General features: G+C 39.4%; 2 protein-coding genes across 5 annotated transcripts; one reads left to right on the top strand and one right to left on the bottom strand.

Annotated features, from left to right (window-relative positions):
• The first annotated feature begins 42 nt into the window (after nt 1-42).
• atxn7l3a (ataxin 7 like 3a) lies at nt 43-10,086 on the top strand. 4 transcript variants are annotated; one of them, XM_052138805.1, is made up of 14 exons: nt 43-258; nt 1,285-1,397; nt 2,647-2,779; nt 2,924-3,095; nt 3,423-3,520; nt 3,695-3,717; nt 3,823-3,868; nt 4,007-4,044; nt 4,126-4,194; nt 4,604-4,647; nt 5,782-5,964; nt 6,985-7,056; nt 7,577-7,713; nt 8,376-10,086. In XM_052138805.1, exons 2-14 carry the CDS (start codon nt 1,347-1,349, stop codon nt 8,609-8,611), a joined length of 1,302 nt encoding a protein of 433 aa, XP_051994765.1. In that variant the 5' UTR covers nt 43-258; nt 1,285-1,346; the 3' UTR covers nt 8,612-10,086. The 4 variants fall into 4 exon arrangements, with proteins under 4 accessions (XP_051994765.1, XP_051994767.1, XP_051994768.1 ...); XM_052138806.1 differs by lacking the exon at nt 43-258 and adding an exon at nt 1,475-1,684; XM_052138807.1 differs by lacking the exon at nt 5,782-5,964 and having other exon boundaries at nt 45-258.
• A 67-nt stretch (nt 10,087-10,153) lies between these two features.
• On the bottom strand, nt 10,154-17,716 carry LOC127652590 (transmembrane and ubiquitin-like domain-containing protein 2). The gene is made up of 3 exons (XM_052138817.1): nt 17,578-17,716; nt 16,026-16,534; nt 10,154-11,525 (listed from the first exon to the last, which is right to left on the bottom strand). Exons 2-3 carry the CDS (start codon nt 16,520-16,522, stop codon nt 11,144-11,146), a joined length of 879 nt encoding a protein of 292 aa, XP_051994777.1. The 5' UTR covers nt 16,523-16,534; nt 17,578-17,716; the 3' UTR covers nt 10,154-11,143.
• Nucleotides 17,717-22,467: the final 4,751 nt, after the last annotated feature.

Raw genomic sequence — 22,467 nt, 5'->3', positions numbered from 1 at the left:
CCGAATCGATGTGTCACCTCAGATTGGTAATTGGCTAGTGATGTCTGACAGGAGCCAAAATGGCAGCGTTCTTTTATATTCTTACATCATCTTTGCTCGAGCAACTTATTCAACGAGACATCTAAAGCTTTTAGTAAGACGATATTTCGATTATCTTCATATGTAAGCGTTTGTTTTGGACATGTAGGTTATCTGTCGTCTTTAAGTTCGAAAACAGCAGGTCCCTGATTGACACAAGACCCGGCCCGTTCAGTCTTGGTAAGTAAACACAATTTAAACTCGAGCGCTACAAATACATTGGAGCGCCGCGACGTCAATTTAACGAGTTACATTGTATCACATTTCTCACGGATTTGAAACTGTTGCTGAAACCCGCACTTCATATGAAAAGACGTATCTGAGAGAAAATAGGGCAGTGCGCCAGTCGTGAATGTCTGCTGTGTTTACTTGTGTAAACCGAATTTTAAAAACGGACAAGTTCAACAGTTTATTAGGTTTAAATCCATGGTGTAACGGTTATAAATTACTGGCCCTGTTTTATCTCTTTTGGGATTTATGTGCCCATCCATGGTCACTGAATTTCATGCGTGTCAGCTCGTCATATGTCAAAAAATAAAATCGAAATATGAGTATGTCGTTGAATGGAAATGTATCGAGCCTGTTTTTGTTCGAAAATAAAATGGGGGGCTTGTAATAATAAAATCTGCAAAATTAAGAAAATGGGGTTTAAGGTGTTTTAAATGGATAGTTCACCCAAAAAATTTAATTCTCTTATTTACTCACCTTCATGCCATCCCAGATATTTATGACCTTTTTCTGCTGTTGAACACAAATGAAGATTTTTCGAAGAACATTTAAGCTCTGTTGGCCCATACAATGCAAGTGAATGTGGCCAGAACTTTGAAGCTCCAAAAATCATAAAGGCAGCATAAGAGTAATCCATAAGACATTAAATCTATATCTTCAGAAGCGATATGATAGGTGTGGATAAAAATCTTATCTATATTTGTCCTTTTATACTATAAATCTCCACTTTCACTTACTAACAGTGAAGGTGGAGATTTATGGTATAAAAAAAGGACTTGAAATATTGATCTGTTTCTATCCCTTTAAGTGATCACAGATAATCTGTTTTACTGAAAGCTCTGAATTTGAGGTTGGTGGTAAAAGGGCATTTTTTTCAGCACTGTTTTGATGGGCTGCCTTTTTTTATTAGATATAAGTAGCTAATTTGACTGATGTAATACACATTTTGTTTAATTGTTTTGTGTGTGTGCTTTTCAGTGTTTTCCAGCACTTTCTCTATTATGTCAACAATGAGATTTCCCCTTCAATAGTTTTTGCAAATGAAAATGGATGATATGTCTCTGTCAGGCCTGGATAACACCAAGCTAGAGGTAAAGAATTTTTCTCTCTCTCGATTTTCTCCCCCTTTTTCCCCAATTTGGCATGTCAAATTCCCAATGCGTTCTAGGTCCTCATGGTGGCTTAGTGACGTGCCTCAATCAGGGTGGTGGAGGATGAATCTCAGTTGCCTCCGCGTCTGAGACTGTCAATCCGTGCATCTTATCACGTGGCTTGTTGAGCGCGTTACTGCGGACGTAGCGCGTGTGGAGGCTTCACGCTATCCTCCATGGTATCCACGCACAACTCGCCACGTGCCCAACAAGCCAATTAAAATCATGTAAGCCTCACTGAAACCCAGATTTTTGCATTTTTTACAGAATTTTTTTTTTTTGTTGTGGTAATCAATATCACACTACCTGGTTAAAAAAGTAGTATACTGTAATATTTTGAAGGACCACCTTTAGCTTTGATTACGGCATGCATTCATCATGGCATTGTTTCGACAACCTTATGCATCACTTTGGTATAGGGTAAATCTGGACTCATCAAACCACATTACCTATTTCCATTGCTCCACAGTTCAATTTTTATGCTCCCTAGCAAGTTGAAGTCGTTTCTTTCAATTAGCCTCCGTAACAAATGGCTTTCTAGTGGCTACACAGCTGTTTAGTCCCAATCCTGTAAGTTCTTGTCTCATTGTGCATGTGGAAATGCTCTTACTTTCATTATTAAACATAGCCATGAGTTCTACTGTCGATTTTTACGATTTGACCAAGTCATTTAGTGTTCGATCACAATCATTCAAGATTTTTCTCCGACCACATTTCTTCTGTGAAGTTGATGGTTTACCACTATCCTTCCAGGTTTTAATAATGTGTTGGACTGTTCTTTACCCAAATGAAGTGATTTCAACAATCTCCTTAGTTGTTTTCTTAGCTTGATGCAGGCCAATAATTTGCCCCTTCTGAAACACTGTAACATATTTTCCATGACCACATCTTCTGACATGGTTGTTTAAACGAGAACCTACACACTGCATAAGTTAGGGTTAAAAGAAATGTTGCCAGCTGAAACATATTAATCGATGCAATAAGGATCCAATCACAGACTCTTAAATATCTGCATATTTAAATCCAAACAGCAACCTTTTTTTTGGGCCAGGCAGTGTATTACACAAATGCTGTTGATTGAGCTTAATTTGCATTGAACCCAGACTATTCCTTTAATGCTCCTCATTCATGAAACATGAGAAGAACACATTTAAATTGTTAATAAAAGCATTCTGGTTGTTTCTTGTAGGCCTTGGCTCATGACGTTTACTCAGACTTAGTAGAAGATGCATGTTTGGGGCTGTGTTTCGAGGTGCACAGGGCGGTCAAACAAGGCTATTTCTTCCTGGATGAAACGGACCAAGAAAGCATGAAGGATTTCGGTGACTCAGTGATAATACAATAATAATAAAAAAACAACAACACACATAAGTTATCATTTCTTAATCTTGCCATTATTTTGTAATCAATAAGATTGGATTTGCATACTTCTAAAACTGCTCTACAATATACTCTGTCTGATGTAGAAATAGTGGACCAGCCAGGTGTGGACATCTTTGGGCAGGTGTACAACCAGTGGAAGAATAAAGAGTGTGTATGTCCAAACTGCAGCCGCAGTATTGCAGCTTCACGGTTTGCTCCTCATTTGGAGAAGTGTCTCGGGATGGGTCGCAACAGCAGCAGAATAGCCAACCGCAGGTCAGTCATACTTGAAGGCTTGGAAAATAGTTCAGGAGTTGTTTCCTAATAATAAAGGCAAAATGCCCCAAAAAATTATTAGAAAGAAAGAAAAGATGAGTGTAAAGGTCTCTCAAATTAATAATGATGAACTATTCCTTTAATTGGTTATTTATTAAAAATAACTTAAAAAATAACATATTTTTTCAGGGAGACATTATGACATAGGTACCACTAATACTAATTATTCCCCAAAGAGTAGCCAGGAAATAGTATTTTTCGATCTCTTTAGGAAACTTCTAGTGATGGTTTTGAGAATTATAGACAATTTTTCTCTTCTTTCTACAGAATAGCCAGCAGCAACAACACAAGCAAATCAGAAAGTGATCAGGAAGACAATGATGATATCAATGACAATGACTGGTCCTATGGTTCAGAAAAGAAAGGTGAGCTCATCCAGTCTTCTCAGTTCCTCTCTCTTGTCCTCATGTCCTACAACTGTTTCTGCCTTAATGGTTACTACTATTCCCGCTTGTTATGTTTTTTTATTTGTCATCTAGCATAGACTTGATTTGAATAATAATTGAGTTCATAAATCTCTTATTTTTTGTCCCCAACAGCCAAGAAGAGAAAGTCAGAGAAGGTATCAAAATAATTTGGTGACACAAACCTGTTGAAAATCCAAACCACATGTTCTTTGTAAAATCAATACACTGTAACTACTGAAAATTTAACTTGTGTTTCTTAGAATCCAAACTCTCCCAGGAGATCCAAATCTCTGAAGCACAAAAATGGTGAGTTTTTTCTTTTTTTTGTATCTAGCTGGCAGTTGATGTATTTTTTCTTTGCTCTAGTTCACAACATGGCCGTGCAGAAGGCTGAGGAGCAATTTGTGAATCTCTTTCAAACCCTTTTTCTCTTTGTCACCACAGGAGAGCTTAGCAATAGTGTAAATCCAGACCTTTATAAGGTGAGATTTTTTTTACCAAATTCTTTAAACTTGTCACTGTCACATCACTTACAATAATTTGTTACTGTCTCACCCTTGCAGTATAATTACAGTTCTGGCATTAGCTATGAGACTTTGGGACCTGAGGAACTGCGATCTATACTGACTACGGTAAACCGTCTTTCCATTTTCTTCTTCAGCTTAAAACATCATCATCAAGGAATGACACAAATAGTGCAACAGTAGTTTTGAATATTAATAATCAGAATTAAATAATTCTTCCGGCAAGTAATATGAGCCTTTCAGCCTTAAATGTGACGTGTGTTATTTCTGCAACATTTGCAGCACCAATTGGAATTAAAGGTTTGTTTAAATGACCTGACTGGGCCAGACATAGCAACAGATTTTACTGTTACAAACTAAATGTTACAGAAAGTAAAAAAAGTTTTAACATGTAAATGTTTTATAATGCATTATGTAACCTCTGTGTATGTTGAGTCCCTTTAATTTAATTAACTTACCGGAAGAGTTTGGTTAGTCCTATGAATGGCTCTTGCTAACAAGCTCTCTCTTTCCTCAGCAATGTGGGGTCGTATCAGAGCACACAAAGAAGATGTGCACTCGGTAAGAATTCACTCAATATTTGTGAACAAACCGAAAGGAAGATACCTTTTTATGTGAGGAATAAAAAAGAATTACATCATCGGGGATTTATTCTTACAAATGCCCACAAAGGTACACTCAGCCCTCAGTCCTTTGACATTTTGAACTTTTTTCCATTACATTATTGACTGCTGTGCAGTCTAAAGCTTGTCGTCTTTTCATTTGCCAACAAACAGTAAGTATTTATCCACAGCTGTTTCAGCAGGTTTATATTATAAAGAATACAACTTATAAATCAGTAGGTCTGTTAAACCATTCCAGAGAGACCTTTTTTCAGCCCTGAGTTAAGGCCACATTTCACCCTGCATTAAGCAATGTTTCTCACCTGTGATTTTGAAAAGAGGTTAGCACCATTTTAACCCTGGGATAGCCAGAATAAGAGATAGTCTTGGCCTTCATAGTCAAATGTCTTGTTAAAGAAGTCTAATGAGACTATAAACGAGACTAGAGCTTTGTTGGCTTAAGATCTGGATTTAGGGATGTACCAATATAGAAATTTTGGCTGATAGCCGGTAATTATTTTATGTTATGGCTGATATCCAATATGACAGCTTGTATATACATCTGAAATGATAGACCAATATATCGGCCTGGCCGATTAATCAGCCTATATTTGGTTATTTTAGCGATCATCGGCATCGACCTTAACAGAAGTGTTAACTTTCCCTTGTGTCAGTTCCAAAATATACCAATAGATTTGTCAATGGATAGTCAACACTTTCTGTTTTCAATTCATTTTCTTTTAAAGTTTATACAAATATGAGTAAATATTGCATTTAATACATTACTGTGGAAACGTTTTAGGCACTTGTGAAAAATGTTGCATAATAAGGATGTCTTCAAAAATAATGCCATAAATAGTTTTCATTTATCAATTAAGTTCATACAAAGTCCAGTAAACATAAAAAAGCTAAATCAATATTCTGTGTTGCCACCTTTGCCTTTAAAACAACATCAATTCTTCTAGGTACACCTGGACACAGTTATTCTTGGTTGTTGGCAGATAGGGTGTTCCAAGCTTCTTGGAGAATTCTCCACAGTTCTTCTATCTATTCATGCTGTCTCAATTGCTTCTGTCTCTTCATGTAATCTCAGACGGACACGATGCTCAGTGGGGGTGGGGGCTCTGTGGTGGCCATGGCATCTGTTGCAGAGCTCCCTGTTCTTCTATTTGCAAAAGCAATTTTTGGGAGTCTATCCTATTGACACACTAAAGCTGAAGATATATATACCCATCTTAAGACAAATGTTTTTGTTGAAAGACTTTTGCACAGTACTGTAAGTGTTTGTTTTATTTGATACATTTTGTGTACATCTGATTTGTTATTAAATTGTATCTGCCATTTAAATACCCATATAAGTCGACCACCATACATCTGCACTGTCTTGCCTGATTTTGTATTAATGTATTAATACTAAAGTTGAGGTCAAGAATTGTACTTGCTTCAGTTGAAATCGGCATCAAACTATTATCATACACAAAAAAAGATGGATAACTGTTTAGTACTTTACAACTGATCAATACTTTTGAACTTCAGTTAAACTTGTAGTAATAAAATGTATGAACAGAATTATGAACAACAGAAAGTTTGATTTTTGGTATTATCTGCTTCCAGTATCGGCTTAATCAGACTGATGCTTATAATTAATGCAAATAATATTTGGCTGATACTCTTAATCCTTAATTTAACTTCATTTATTCTCATTGAACTAGAATAAATAACCCTAGCAGTGAAGTCAAAAATGCAATCGTGTGATTAGGGGGTCATTGCTTTTGCCCATTAATTCATAGTTTTTGACTGTGAGTGCTTATATGTATTACTATATGTATGTGTAGATGCTGCTCTAGAGCAAGAAATTGATTGTGCATGTGATGTGTGAATACATGATCTTTTTCATTTGTGTAAATGAAAATGATCATGTTATGTTGGGACTGATTTTACGGAACACAACTGGCAACTCAACATAAATCCCAATTTTTTGTTTGGTTCACTTTTCAGTTTTCTCTGCGGTGTCATTTTGATTTGGCCTCTCTTCTTTTGAAAAATATTTCTTCATTCCAATTGGACAAAGTACACCATTCTTTCCCAATTGGACAGTCATTGGTTGTTTCAAAGCACTGCTTGTTTTACAAAGCAAGAATCTTTTTGAACATCAGCCAGCACTGAAACCTCTTCCCTAATTGCTAGTATCAAACCTTAGAGCCCCCTTCTCAAATCCTGCTGGCAATGTTCATTCAGTTTCTTGCTCGGTCATTGTCTCTGGTGCAGTGCGTAATGCCACGTTGTGTCCTGGCAGGTCCCAGCGGTGTCCCCAGCACACGGACGAACAGAGGAGGGCAGTAAGGGTCTTCCTCCTTGGGCCGTCCGCGTGAGTTTCACCCCTTCTCCCAACCCTGACCTCTCCCTGTCAGAAAATAATCATCATTCTGTCCCACTTTCCTTTCCTTACATCTATCCCTTTATTAATTCACCTCTTATTCATCAAGCTTTGATCACTTGTAGTAGCTGCTCAAAAAACTAATTATTGTGAAAAGCTAAAAGTATTGACCCTAATTCACACTTATGTCTCTCAAGCTGACAGGCTTTTCAACTAATTTACATTTAATGCATCTAGCAGATGCTCTTTTCTAGAGTGACTTGCAAAAAGTGCTTAAATAATACTGATACAATTTCACTGTTTGGTTTTAACCTGTAGAATAATGGGTAAAACATACAGCTGACATGGACGGCTGACAATGTCAGAACATCTGTAAATGTATCTTCAGTTTAAGATCAGTTTCTTTTTTCTTTGATCTGGGCTTCTTAAGTTAATAATATCACTACTTGACTGGTGGATTTTGTGCTCGCTTGTCACTGTGTGGACTCAAGCCATGATTTCTGTTTGATAGATCGACTCTACCTGACTCTGATACAATGCTGGAAAATGATGGTTATGATGCCCCTGATGGCCAGCTCATCATGTCCCGCCTCCAGTGGGACGGCTCCTCCGATATCTCACCGTCAGACTCGGCATCTTCAAAAGCCAGTGAGTTTCTTTTTACAAATTACATTTCAAAATTACTAGTACTTCCTCCTTATAATAACAAGACCCGATCCATGCAGGAATGCAACTCCAGAGAAAGTAAAGCTTTTCTTTCACATACTAAAATTCTTGTAGCCTTTACCTATATGTAATAAGTCTACAGACCCTCTTGTTTGGTTCTAACATGTTTAAAAAATATACAGGATATGGTTAATACTGGTTTGTTCAAATTGACAAGGGTGCCAAATGGAGAAACGGAACAAGTTTAATTTTTAAATCCCTTTCATAACTCAACGATTAAGTACCACAGACCTATAGAAATAAACTATTAACTTCTTCAGCTCTGCAGCATAGTATGACCAAATTCAAAAACGTACCTTGCACACATACAGTAGTGGTTACTTGGGGCTTACAGAAGTAGTGATGGGAGCAGTCGTGAGACATCCTTCTTTATTGTCTTAATTAAATCGTATTTCAGAGTATTTGTAGAGCTGAAGAGCTAATAAATATAAATATTTCACAAAATAGCATCTGTAATTGAATTTTTTAAATGTATAATTCAGAAATTATATCAATGATACAGGATATTGGATATTTTTAATTGGCTGTTACACTCGTAAACATTTCTCCTTTGCTCTTTCACTTATTTATTGTCTCCATCCTAGGCACCAACAACTCTGAATCCAAGAGACCTAAGAAAAAGAAGCCCAGCACACTGTCTTTGAGTAGCACTGGAGGAGAGAGGGATAAAGGACAGGAACGAGAGAGAGGAGACAGAGAGAGAGTGGCCGGAGGTGGGATTTGCAGCAGCTCTCAGAATGCACTGGGCCTGCCCAGTCGCAAAAAACGACCAAAACTGCCAGTTCCCCCAACCCTCAGTATCTACGATGACCTAAACTAAACACGTCTTTCAAACACACAAAAAACATGCATCAATGTATAGTTTCTGGGACCTGGATATTGCCTGATCATGACTGACTTGATTAGACGATCTCTTAGATGATCTCTGGTTTCCACCATTTCAAGGAACATGAACTTGTGGTGTATATGTTTACGATAGGGAAGATCGGGTGGGGTTAATTTAGAAGTTACCCATTATAAATCCCATTTCTATGATTTATAGACTATAAGAGAACACATTTGTTATGGCACAGTGTTGCACAGTGAAAAGTCAGTATTGGTGTGATTTCCTTTGGTGACTGTTTATTTTTGTGTGTGGATGCAAGTTTGAGAGAGAAAGATTGTATTTGCACAACTTTCTTTTTACACTATGCTTTTCGTCATTCTGTGTTATTGCATACGTGCGTATGTGATTTTGGGGTTTACAGTGACATGATGAAAATGTGCCATGTTTGTGTGGATGTGTTAAACAGATTGTGTGTGTGTGTGTGTGTGTGTGTGTGTGTGTGTGTGTGTGTGTGTGTGTGTGTGTGTGTGTGTGTGTGTGTGTGTGTGTGTGTGGGATGTTGCAAATAGTTTGTCCCTGGTGGCTCATGTTACTTATTGAGTGTAGTCAATACATAGGTTAATCTGTGCAATGTCCTCTACTGGTTTCCCTCATATTGTCCTGGTAACGTTACTGCAACCTGTTGTTCTCTTTTCAGCGGCTTGCTATGCAACTCAAACTCTTTCTTACTCAAACTCAGATATCTTGCTAAACAATGGATTTTCATTAGCGCTACTGACAGCTTTCTGCCAAATCTGTGAATGCACAACATGTTGTTTGTTAATATGCTTTATGTTTTGACGTGTGTATATGCGTATATATGTATATATATATATATATATATATATATATATATATATATATATATATTTTTTTTTTACTTAATTTAGTCTACTGTGTGAATGTTTGTAATTTTTTTTATAATCATGGCTTATTTGAGTACTTATATTTCATCCTCTGTGTGATTGTGTGCTATGCATTTCCTCGGATCACAGAGTTTGGATTGCTAAAAATTTCAGTGGTCAAAAGTTCAGAGCACTTTGTTATATTAGGTGTCAGCTTGTTTTAAGAATAAGAATTATTGGGGCAAAAGTGCAAATAGTGATTGAAGATACACTTAAGTCTATACTGACTGGATTTGATCCCTTTTAAGTGAAATGTGTCTTTTGTTTGAGAATTTCATGACTTGAATTTTAAATGATCTCAGAGATCTTTCTCTTTATCGCAGCAGTATTAATGGAACTGCTTGCATGATGAGAAAATAAGACAAAAATACAAAAACCCGGTACAATTCACACAGGATATACCTTTGATTTGGGTAGGTGTATGTATGCCCTATGTTTACTGTGATTTCTCTCAGTGGCTTGTAGTTAACTTTATAGTTGTATAAATAAAACTCAATATTTCTCAGGACTCCCAATTACCCTGTCCTCAATCCAGATTTGATAAAGTGTCTTGTGTGTATTTTACACATGCAGAAACAAGCACACGTTTCAATCATTAACTATTTTATTCTGAATTATTGCATCAGCAAAAACAAAGCTGTTTTAAAAGATACTTGTTATTTGCAATACAGACTGCGAGAACAGGTAGCCAAGTTTTCCCTAAAACAAAATAAGCAGATACTTTTGACAATATTTATGACAAAGCAAATTTGTGACCCATAAGGTAACCATCAAACTGTCCAACAGTGTTTGCAAGGTTACCCCATCACCTTTTTGGTTTTATCTGCAGTAAATACATTGTTTATATACAAGATGTCAAACTGTTAACTGAACCACAAGACTCCACTGTCGGAGTGTGTGGCATGTAGAATCTTCATCATACAGTATAAAATTATGTCCTATATGATAATAATGACTATGAGCTGTAACAAGTGCAGAAATAGCAGCTGACATGCTGAGCCAGACTTGTCATGTCAAAAACACAAGCTTGAGATAAATACAGTGTAACTGACAAACGAACATTCAAAAACAAAAGGAAATTGTTTCATAAAATCTGCTAACACAAGTATACCACAGCTGTTCATTATTATTTGTGCATTATGATCGGCACGTATGAGATTTCGCTACTATAGAAGATAGTGTTATTACCGGTAAAACAAGCAACACCATGAGCCTCAAATGAGAAGAGCGGTGAGACATGAAATCTTGATTTCTCTTCACACAGAGAAGATACACTTCAGGCTGAGATTGAATAATTATATCAGCAATTTTTTAAAGAAGCTAAATTATACAGCAAAGTTACATTGTGCACGCTCAGCAATTAAACTAAAAGAACTAGTGCACAATTTCACCACATACACACACAGCTTCAGTCATTTTCTAAATGGCACCAGAAGCCACAAGGGCTCCCTGAGAACATTCTCTGCTGTCACTGAGCTGCTATTGTTTTCTATAGTTTCTTTTTTCTTCTACACACTTCTTCCCTAATATTGGCACTATTCCTCTATGTGGGATGCTTCTTTTCATCTGTCCATTTGTCTTTTCATCGACTGTGCATGCCAAAGATGAGGAAACTGAAGAAGACGGTGACCCCAACCAGGGAGATGGTGGCTGGTGCAGTGAAAAGCTGACGGTAGTTGATTCGGAAGTACCAGACTACGGCAAGGAGCACCACGAACACTGGGACCACCAGGCTTCCAGTGCTGAGAGCCAGACCAGCCGAGCGCAGCCCCCCGCTGAGCATGGAGCTCGCCCCAGCTCTGGGGTTGTCCTCTGCTCTGGCCTCACGCAGTGCCTGGGAGATATGACAGTGGAGCACGCTGTTGTGGGTGATGTTGAGAGACAGGAGAGACCGCTGGGGGTCCTGCAAGAGCTGGCCCTGGTAGATGAGCTTGATCTGATGTTCACGGCCAGAGAAGTATTTACTGAGGGAGGGAGAGATGATAAACAAACAAGGTTGAGAAACAAGAATGAGGAACATTTGAGTTTTGGACTACAATTTATATTTTAGTAATGCAAGTACAGCTCCTGTCTAATTAAAAGGGGAAAGACTCAAATCTCCAAAACGGTTTGTCAAGATTACGGGTGAATTCTAAATGGCACTATTGCGTCCTCAAAGGGCCACTGCAAGGATGAGGCAGAACTTGTAGCGTTCTACATGGAAACCATGCAACAGAGTGCAAAAAGTCTGGTTCTTGAATAAAAAAGCCAATAATTATTTTTCATAGGCAAATGGATTTTTAACGATAACTTATAAATCTTTAAATGCAGACCATAATTGTCTATTTTAGGGCTTTCATGATTATAATGATTAATAGTTTTACAAATTTTCATACTTTATTCATAGGTGTATGCGTGCTTCATAAACCTTAAGAAGTCATTTATTAATATTTAACTTTTCTCTCTCTTTATGGTCAACTTTAGACTTGATCCTTTTTGCATTTACACTGTTGTTGTTGGAACCAAGCCAATCCGAATAGCTATTATATTATTATAATTAAGAATGTAATAGTAAAATATTTGTCCAAAAGTCTTCGCTTTAACACATTACTTTAAGGCTCGCTGATTAAACCCACAAGCCCTTATTTCACATGAAGACAGACCTTTGAGATTCTGCGTTTCTTCATTCCATCATCTCTTTAGAAATAGAGTAAGCGGGCCTGACAAAGGGCTTCTCTGTCACTGCGTGTCATTAACACTTTTTGTATAAACCCACAATGACAACAACATTTGCCATTACATGACTGTTAAAGTGAAACCAGAGCACTTTGGTTTGGGAGCACTCAATAAAATCCTTGATTTTCCACAGATGGCGCGTGCATAACAGTGCTTCAAGTCCGGTTCTGAAGTGGTTAAACTTCACATGATCTTCAGAGTTTGCGGTGCGGCTCAGTGAGATGGTCAGAGTTCAACTGAATGAGACACTCAAACAAGCCGTTCATTCCCTTATTTGGAAAGTAAAATGTTATTGGAATTTAAAGTGCGCAATAATCGTGGTTAGATCAAATAACCACGATCAGATGATTATTTAATAATCGTAACAGGCCTAGTACACAGTCTTGTACCTTTGTCTTTTTGTCTGAGTATCAAATGCTTTTCCTTAAAATTAAAATGTTTTTAATGTTGGGATTCACCTCTGAGCTGGTTTATAAACTCTTATGAAGGATGTATTACTGTTTCCAAACATTCAGTCAACCATCACACCGCTATGGGAGGTGTTTAGAAGTGCATTTAAATGTAAGGATGCTCAGCAAAACCTAAATTAATAATGACATTAAAAATGTGTCATCAATGACTTACGACTCATGAGTAGAATTCACATGAGGACAGTAAAAGAAGCTGTTTTAACCACTCATCAATTATTCAATTAATATACACTCACCTAAAGGATTATTAGGAACACCATACTAATACTGTGTTTGACCCCCTTTCGCCTTCAGAACTGCCTTAATTCTACGTGGCATTGATTCAACAAGGTGCTGAAAGCATTCTTTAGAAATGTTGGCCCATATTGATAGGAGAGCATCTTGCAGTTGATGGAGATTTGTGGGATGCACATCCAGGGCACGAAGCTCCCGTTCCACCACATCCCAAAGATGCTCTATTGGGTTGAGATCTGGTGACTGTGGGGGCCATTTTAGTACAGTGAACTCATTGTCATGTTCAAGAAACCAATTTTAAATGATTCGAGCTTTGTGACATGGTGCATTATCCTGCTGGAAGTAGCCATCAGAGGATGGGTACATGGTGGCCATAAAGGGATGGACATGGTCAGAAACAATGCTCAGGTAGGCCGTGGCATTTAAACGATGCCCAATTGGCACTAAGGGGCCTAAAGTGTGCCAAGAAAACATCCCCCACACCATTACACCACCACCACCACCCTGCACAGTGGTAACAAGGCATGATGGATCCATGTTCTCATTCTGTTTACGCCAAATTCTGACTCTACAATCTGAATGTCTCAACAGAAATCGAGACTCATCAGACCAGGCAACATTTTTCCAGTCTTCAACTGTCCAATTTTGGTGAGCTCTTGCAAATTGTAGCCTCTTTTTCCTATTTGTAGTGGAGATGAGTGGTACCCGGTGGGGTCTTCTGCTGTTGTAGCCCATCCGCCTCAAGGTTGTGCGTGTTGTGGCTTCACAAATGCTTTGCTGCATACCTCGGTTGTAACGAGTGTTTATTTCAGGCAAAGTTGCTCTTGTATCAGCTTGAATCAGTCGGCCCATTCTCCTCTGACCTCTAGCATCAACAAGGCATTTTCAGCCCACAGGACTGCCGCATACTGAATGTTTTTCCTTTTCACACCATTCTTTGTAAACCCTAGAAATGGTTGTGCGTGAAAATCCCAGTAACTGAGCAGATTGTGAAATACTCAGACCAGCCCGTCTGGCACCAACAACCATGCCACGCTCAAAATTGCTTAAATCACCTTTCTTTCCCATTCTGACATTCAGTTTGGAGTTCAGGAGATTGTCTTGACCAGGACCACACCCCTAAATGCATTGAAGCAACTGCCATGTGATTGGTTGATTAGATAATTGCATTAATGAGAAATTGAACAGGTGTTCCTAATAATCCTTTAGGTGAGTGTATATGCAGTATAAAATGTTTAATTTGACTTACATTTTTAATTCATGATGCTAATGCTCCGCCATAATATGCACCAATTATACTCTGTTATTGTAATTTATGATGACACTGATACTGCTGCAAAGATCAGTGTATAAACGTGTTAATGTGGAGAAGACAAAAAAATGATGATAGGCTTACTTTGGGCACATGTGTAAATGTCTTTCACTGCAGATGGCACACAAGTGAATGGGCACTTGAGAGCATTCGAGTAGATTTGATTCCTTTTATAGACAAATTAAACAAAAACAAAAATTGCATGACATGGTCTAGAAAATTTTCTCTACATGAACGATCATACAAATGTAGGTAAATTTGCACCAGCTCGCTAATAACACTACACACCAGTGTGTTCTTGTTGACTGATTTTGACTGACTGAACAAGATAAATAGAATGAGCTGTCAGTGTCAAGGTTGGTGGCGCTCCAGGTCACACCTACCGATGACGTGGACCAATGGCAGTAAGGTGTTGAACAGTTGGTTAGAAGTTTTCCTAAATGTTTGCCAGGCGAGCTTTTACGAACCACCGAAACAGCACTTTTTAAGTGTGAACTGAGCAAAAGAAGCACAATTTATGATATCAGTGTTGTCAGATTTTACTGCTGATTTGAAATATGTTCTTTAATCTTGACCAACTAATTTGGAGATTTCGGTCTATTCCCATTGAAGTAGATAGGAGCTGCACTTGTATGGCATGTATATCCATACAAAATAGCTGCCCAGGAGCATTTAAAAGATGGCCGCTGAGTGGACTGACTTGCCTTGAAAGGACTTTGATACTGCAAGCAAACTGCAAAAAGATTTTTCTAACACTGATTTTTTTTTTACTTTTACAAAGTTAAAGTTTTGAGTGAAATTGTAAGTAAATATAATTTGTTAAAAATGTTACCTGGGATTTTAAATCCCACAATTGCTCTTGGCAATGACCAAATTGCATTTGCCACGAAGGCAAATGGCTCTTTTAATCGAAAGGCGTGACTTCCTTTCCTACATCTGACACCTTGAGAATAGCGATTACTCCCATTCATATTTAAACAAGAGGCTTGTCTACACTTTAGAGAAAAAATATAACATTATTTTCATTAGTGGTGTGAATCTTCACTGGCCTCATTATTCGATTACGATCAAAATGGTAACGATTCGATTACAAGAGAATTCTCGATGCATTGTTTTTTAAAACAACACACACTCACACAAATTTAAACTTTTTTTTTCCCTTTCAGCTTTTTATTTAACAGCTGTTTTTAAAAATCAGAACAAGTCACATTATGTAAATACTATTAAGTATTTCAACTTATAATAAAATCATATTTTTTGTTTAAAGCATTGTTAATAATTTGTATTTAATTATTAATGAAAATGAATCTATACCAATTCAATGAATTTTTAACTATAACAACAACTAGAAGTTGCTGGTCCAGGATGAGAAATTAGCACCTGTGAGCGTGCAGATTTCAGTTTTTCCTCCCCTCACCAGCACAGGTGATAGTAAAGCAGATTAAATAGTGGGGTAGATGCTTCAGAAATATATCAAGCATCTTGTATGCGCTGTTCAACCTTTGTTCTCTTCTACTAGAAGACTCAGATCATGGTCGAGTGGTTGATGCATCTAGTCTGCGAACAGTCATGTTTGTTAGACTGACTTTAGTGTATGTGTATCTAACGCACGTATTTATTTCTCTGGTGCGGGCCACTGTGCTTCAGTGTAAACTGAACGATTCTGAATTCTCCCACCCCAAGTTTTCAGCACCTAATCCTTTTCAAAAGTGTGTGTTTGTTTAAATCATTACCTCTTAAGCAGTCCTACTGTGTCCTGAGGTCTTAGCACAGCAAGCTCCTCTGTGTCGTTCAGGAACTTCAGTCTCACTGTGATCCTGGTGGCCTCATCCTCTTCTTCCTCTTCCATCACTTCCTCTTTCCCCTCATCCTTTTCATCTCCATGTACACGACTCACTTTCTTCCTTCCACCCTGAATATCCAGCAGCTCCTCTCCCGGCACATCTTCTCCATCCTCTTCCTGTTTCTCCTCCTCTACGGGCTCCTCATCTGGCTGCTCGCCAGGCTCCGAGCTGGGAGGCGAGCCTGCGTAGCTGTCATGACCCCCCAAACCGATGAGGGACGCGTGGGCGCCCACAGTGAGAATGGTTCCCAGAATGTGATCTCCACGGTCGGCCACGTGGGTAGACAGCCAGGCGAGCACCAGTGCCAGGAACAGGACGACCACGCCGCCCAATGCCGTGGCCTCCTCCCCGAGCCCGTCTAGCACAGTAAGAGCGCACACCGCCATCCCAGCACCTAACTACCAGCATAGTCATGAACAAGAGAGGAAGATAAAAAAATTTAAAAAAAAAGTTCAAAAGTCAAGTGCGTTTGCAACACATTTTGCTTCCATAATGTGATGCATATCTGAGTGAAACAACAAGCAACAAAAAAAAAAAAAGTAGGGACTTCCGTATCCATAAGGTATAAAACCCTGAATGCGAGTTTTCAGTCGAATGTGGAGGTATTAACATTATGCAATTGAAGAATAGGGCTTGGTGACGTCAGCAGAAAAGGAAAGTCGTTTCAGAGGCAAAGCAAGTTACAACATTTGGATAACAAGCATTAAATAATAAGACTAGGAAGATATAGAACTATTAAGAGAGCAAATAGGATGAGAAAATTATTCAACTGCCAGAATGTGGCATTTATGATGGGTAACTGTTCGAATCATTTAATAGTTATTTAGCTTTAATGACGGGTATTTGTTAAACTGAAAGGCAGATAGAAAGCATGAACTTTCGATAGATCAACTAGTACAACAGTCAAGTGTGTGGCTGTGTTGTATACACCCTTAACGCTGTTACCTAACTTTAAGTGACACGCTTCTTAGCGGAGTAATTAGGTAATAATAAGCCTCCTGACAGACGACAATGAGTGTCACATTTTACGGTTTATTCTCTTTAAAAGCACATAAAGATGTGTCATTGCATAATAACTTTAACTCCCTTGTGTTAAGTTATATATTAGGAAGCAAGTTTGTAAAATACTGTTATCAAACATTTTGTATCTTCGTTTACATGTTTGCTAGCAGTTTCCGCTAAAGCCACCGAGTCTTTTACAATTCTCCACTGTTACAAATTCAATGTCACCCACAGGGACTAGAATAGCATTACGTCTCGTTGTTAAACAGAAATGAGCCGGGGAAAAACGAGCAGAAAGGTGTGATGAAAAGTTATCTGTTTTTTTTTTCTCTATCTAGACGGGATGGCAGCTAATCATGTAGCGGCGGTGCAGGACGACCTTGATTCACGAGCTTTAAAAGCACACCTGCCATTTAAACATATATAACAGCATAATTACCTTTTCTTCTATCAGATCATTATGGATCGACCCTGTTTCAGTCCCTGCACGGATTCATAAACACAACACTTTACTAGCTTAGACATAAACACACACACACACATACACGTTCACAAGCACACGCACGCGCACACAGCTGACGCTCAGTCAGTGCGGGGAGGTCACATGGTCGCCAAACGTTCCGCGATTTTGTGTAATATGACACTTTCGCTGAGTTAGGAATTGCATATACTACCATACTACTCTTAATATTTGTGCAAAAGATAGATATGTCTTGAAGTCTTTCTCAGTTACATAAAATATAAATTATCTGTCATGTATTACAAAACTCAGATGTGAGAGTGTAACTTCAGTTAAGCCTATAACCAATTTATAAGCCTATAACCAATTTAAGATTCACGAACGTAGCCTACTTTTCATAATGTTGGTCTATAGAGAACACTTTAAGGGATAGTCCCCAAAAAGGAAAATTCTCTCATCATTTACTCGCCCTCATCCCAGATGTGTGTGACTTTAGACACAGATTTTTAGAAGAATATCTCAGCTTTGTATGTTCATACAATGCAAAAATGTGAAGCTCAAAAAGCACATAAAGGCATCATAAAAGTAGCTAGTCCATATACCTTCAGTGGCTAAATCCATATCTTCAGAGGTAATGTGATAGGTGTGGGTGAGAAACAGGTCTTTTTTAATATAATTTCCCCTCCCTTCCAGTAGGAATTAAATGTGGAGTGGAGATTGACAGTAAACAGCAACATCGCTTCTGAAGATATGGATTTATCCACTGGAGTTGTACGAATCACATATATTCTGCCTTTATGTGCTTTGTAGAACTTCAAAGTTCTGGCCACCATTCATTACAAATTGAGGACTTACAGAGCAGTGATATTCTTCTAAAAATCATTTTTTTTTCTTCAGCAGAATAAATTAATATACATCTGGGACCTAGAGTGACCAGATGTTGTAATAGAGGATGCACAAATGTAATAATTGGTTCTAAATGTAATCAAAGGCCCAAAATGTATTTAAAAGGTCCTAAATGTAATACCTTTTGTTCCTATATGTAATAAAAGCCCAAAATGTAAAAACATTTGATCCTATATGTAATAAAGGCCCTAAATGCAAACCTTTTTTTTTTCATAAATATAATTAAGGGGTCTAAATGTAATAACTATTGACCCAAAATGTAATTAAATACCCCAAATGTAATAATGTTTGGTAATATATGTAATAAAGGACCAAAAATGCAAACACAATCCACTTATCTTCTAAAGCCACTTGTCCTGTATAGTGTCGAAGTTGGTACTGGAGCCTGGGACATGCAAACTCCACAATCACTGGGTGAGACAGGACTCGAACCAGGGACTTTCTAGCTGGAAGGTGACAGTGCCACTCACTGAGCCACCATGCCACCTAAATAAATATAATTAAGGGGAAGTAATCTAAATCAAATGGCAGGATACTCGCAGGGATGCCGAGATTCATTTAAAATGTAATTGTAATATTAATTTTGTTCTTCTTCTACCCCATTCAACTACCAACATGTTGTGTGGTCTTGAGTGAGTCCTCACCCAAAGACAAGCAAACTTGGAGAAACCTGTGCTTAATATATATCCATCACACATTCAAAGCTTTAGGATGTCAAAAAAGGCAAGGAATTCCAAATTCCATGGTTACTATGGAGGCGTATTACACAGATAAAAGTGTGTGTGTGCATGAGAAGTTAATAATCACTAAGCAAACTAGAACTTTTGATGAGAATACGCTTATCCTCCTTTTTACAAGAATCCAAAAGTGTGATGAGGCATAAACAGTTTGAAACCTACTCTATTTAACAAACTATGTGAAAACAGCATCTCAAATTTTTATGAATTTTATTAATCATTAAATCTCATATACAGATGCATGTGGACATCAATAAGGACCATATAACCCACAAACAACAATAACAATGTCAACCTAAAACGTCTTTGTTACTGATGTAACCTCTGTTCCTTGATGGAGTGAATGAGACATTGTGTCAATGTAGTGACACTAGGGGGTCGCTCTTGAGAGCCCCAATCACCTTTGCTTTATTCAGAAAAGGCTAATGAAAATTGGTGAATGGAATTTGAATGTCACTCTCCACCATGGACATACAGGTATAAAAGGAGATGGCTTCAGATTTGTGCTGAGGAGCTGAGAGAGAGTCCCAGCCATGTCAGGGGTTGATTCAGCGCCACGGCAGGAGGGATACAACATTTAGTTCCCTCCATCAGGGAACAGAGGTTACGTCAGTAAAAAGACATTCCCAGTCTGTCACTCACTCGACGTTGTGTCGATGTAGTGACACTAGGGGTTCCTGTACGAAACGCCGCAGGCGCTGAACCGTGTCACAAGGTATGGAGGAGCGGACACGGGGAAGCTCCTGTGTGCCTCACAGAGAGCACTTGACCCCGTCATGACCTTCCAGTGAGTTAGGTAAGGTGTCTCCCTTGTCCCGTTAAGGGTGGGAGGAGGCACTTACCCGGAGGAGGCCACAGGTGGTGGCCTTTCCTGATTTTTGTATTAAGCAATTTCCCATCGAGCACCTACTAGAATAGCGCTGGGGATGTGCTCTTCCCTCTCCAAGAGGGAGAGTACTACAGAGACCACATCCTACCAGAGGGAGGTCCAGAGGGAGGTTAACATGTGGATAATACCTCACATGGACTTACCGATGGGGAAGTTCACATATGGAATGATGCCACTGGGGAGGATCCTATCTACGGAGAGGGTACACAGCAACAGTGGCCGAGGCAGACAGAATTTCTGTCGAGGGGAAACCGAACAGTGGTAATGCATCATAAAGGATTACCAAGGGGGGAAATCACCACGTAGGAGCACTGAGCCCAAGTACACAGGCTCATCTGAAAAGGGGCATACCACGAGTACTGGCCTGGTGGCTTTACTCCTCCGCCGAGTTTGACACAGAGCAGTGATTAAGAAATTAAAGAGGTGTCTAGTGTTCACCAGTTGCGGGGAACTGTTGTGGACAAGATAGCGCACATTATCACCTGGAAATGGGAAAGGCGCAAGCTATACACAGACCAGCTGCCCAGCCTACCTGTTGTTACCCTATAACACATGGTTCAAAACAGGTTCTATGCGCAGGTTGTAGAATCTCGCAAAGGTATTGGGTGTAGCCCAACCTTCTGCACTGCATATGTCTGTTAGAGAGGTGCCCCTCGCCAGTGCCCAGGAGGACGCAACAACTCTAGTGGTGTGCTCCCGACCTCCCAAGGGGCACGGCAGGTCTTGTGATTGGTAAGCCAAAGAAATGGCATCCACAATCCAATGGGCCAGCCTCTGTTTGGAGACAGCTTTCCCCTTCAGTTGTCCTCCAAAACAGACAAAGAGCTGCTCCGAGCATTTAAAGCTCTGTGTGCGGTCCAGATAGATGGGCAAAGCACAAACAAGACACAGCAATGACAAGGCCGGATCTTCCTCCTCTGAATGGAGCACTTGCAGGTTCACCACCTGATCCCGAAAGGGAGTGGTCTCTCCATCACCTCCAGTAGGAAGGACAACACAGACCCGACCACACACCTCTGTGGCTCTTTCCTGTGGGAAGAACACCAATTTGCGAAGAAACACAACTTCAGTGTGTACAGCCGCCTCGTGGAGGTGGCTCTGACCAACAACTCATCCTCATCGCGAGCCCTGAACGAGACATTAAATCCACCCTGAGGAACTCCCATATCCACAACCAAATGGCCACGGCGCTCACTGACCCAGCTGCCCGAGTTTCAACGCAGGATGGACCGGTCGGGAAGCAACTGCGGTGGCTCTCTGCTTCACGAAGGAAGAGAGCCGAGACCGCAACATTCTCATAGGCATGTTCTCACAGCGAGAACATGACCCATTCACAAAAGCCTCGGTGTGCTGGTGACTAAAGCACTCGAGACCACCCGGTGGGGAGAGATAACAGCCACACCCAGTAGCACAAAGGCAAAAGGACATCTTTAAAAAGAGGCCAATCGTTTGTGATGAGGTCTTTTAGAGAAAATACAGTGAGGAAAATAAGTATTTGAACACCCTGCTATTTTGCAAGTTCTCCCACTTAGAAATCATGGAGGGGTCTGAAATTGTCATCGTAGGTGCATGTCCACTGTGAGAGACATAATCTAAAAAAAGAAATCCAGAAATCACAATGTATGATTTTTTAACTATTTATTTGTATGAAACAGCTGCAAATAAGTATTTGAACACCTGAGAAAATCAATGTTAATATTTGGTACAGTAGCCTTTGTTTGCAATTACAGAGGTCAAACGTTTCCTGTAGTTTTTCACCAGGTTTGCACACACTGCAGGAGGGATTTTGGCCCACTCCTCCACACAGATCTTCTCTAGATCAGTCAGGTTTCTGGGCTGTCGCTGAGAAACACTGAGTTTGAGCTCCCTCCAAAGATTCTCTATTGGGTTTAGGTCTGGAGACTGGCTAGGCCACGAAAGAACCTTGATATGCTTCTTACAGAGCCACTCCTTGGTTATCCTGGCTGTGTGCTTCGGGTCATTGTCATGTTGGAAGACCCAGCCTCGACCCATCTTCAATGCTCTAACTGAGGGAAGGAGGTTGTTCCCCAAAATCTCGCAATACATGGCCCCGGTCATCCTCTCCTTAATACAGTGCAGTCGCCCTGTCCCATGTGCAGAAAAACACCCCAAAGCATGATGCTACCACCCCCATGCTTCACAGTAGGGATGGTGTTCTTGGGATGGTACTCATCATTCTTCTTCCTCCAAACACGGTTATTGGAATTATGAACAAAAAGTTCTATTTTGGTCTCATCTGACCACATGACTTTCTCCCATGACTCCTCTGGATCATCCAGATGGTCATTGGCAAACTTAAGACGGGCCTTGACATGT

This window comes from Xyrauchen texanus, chromosome 12 (assembly GCF_025860055.1).
Source record: "Xyrauchen texanus isolate HMW12.3.18 chromosome 12, RBS_HiC_50CHRs, whole genome shotgun sequence".
Lineage (NCBI taxonomy): Eukaryota > Metazoa > Chordata > Actinopteri > Cypriniformes > Catostomidae > Xyrauchen > Xyrauchen texanus.
This window is presented reverse-complemented; position numbering and strand designations above follow the sequence as displayed.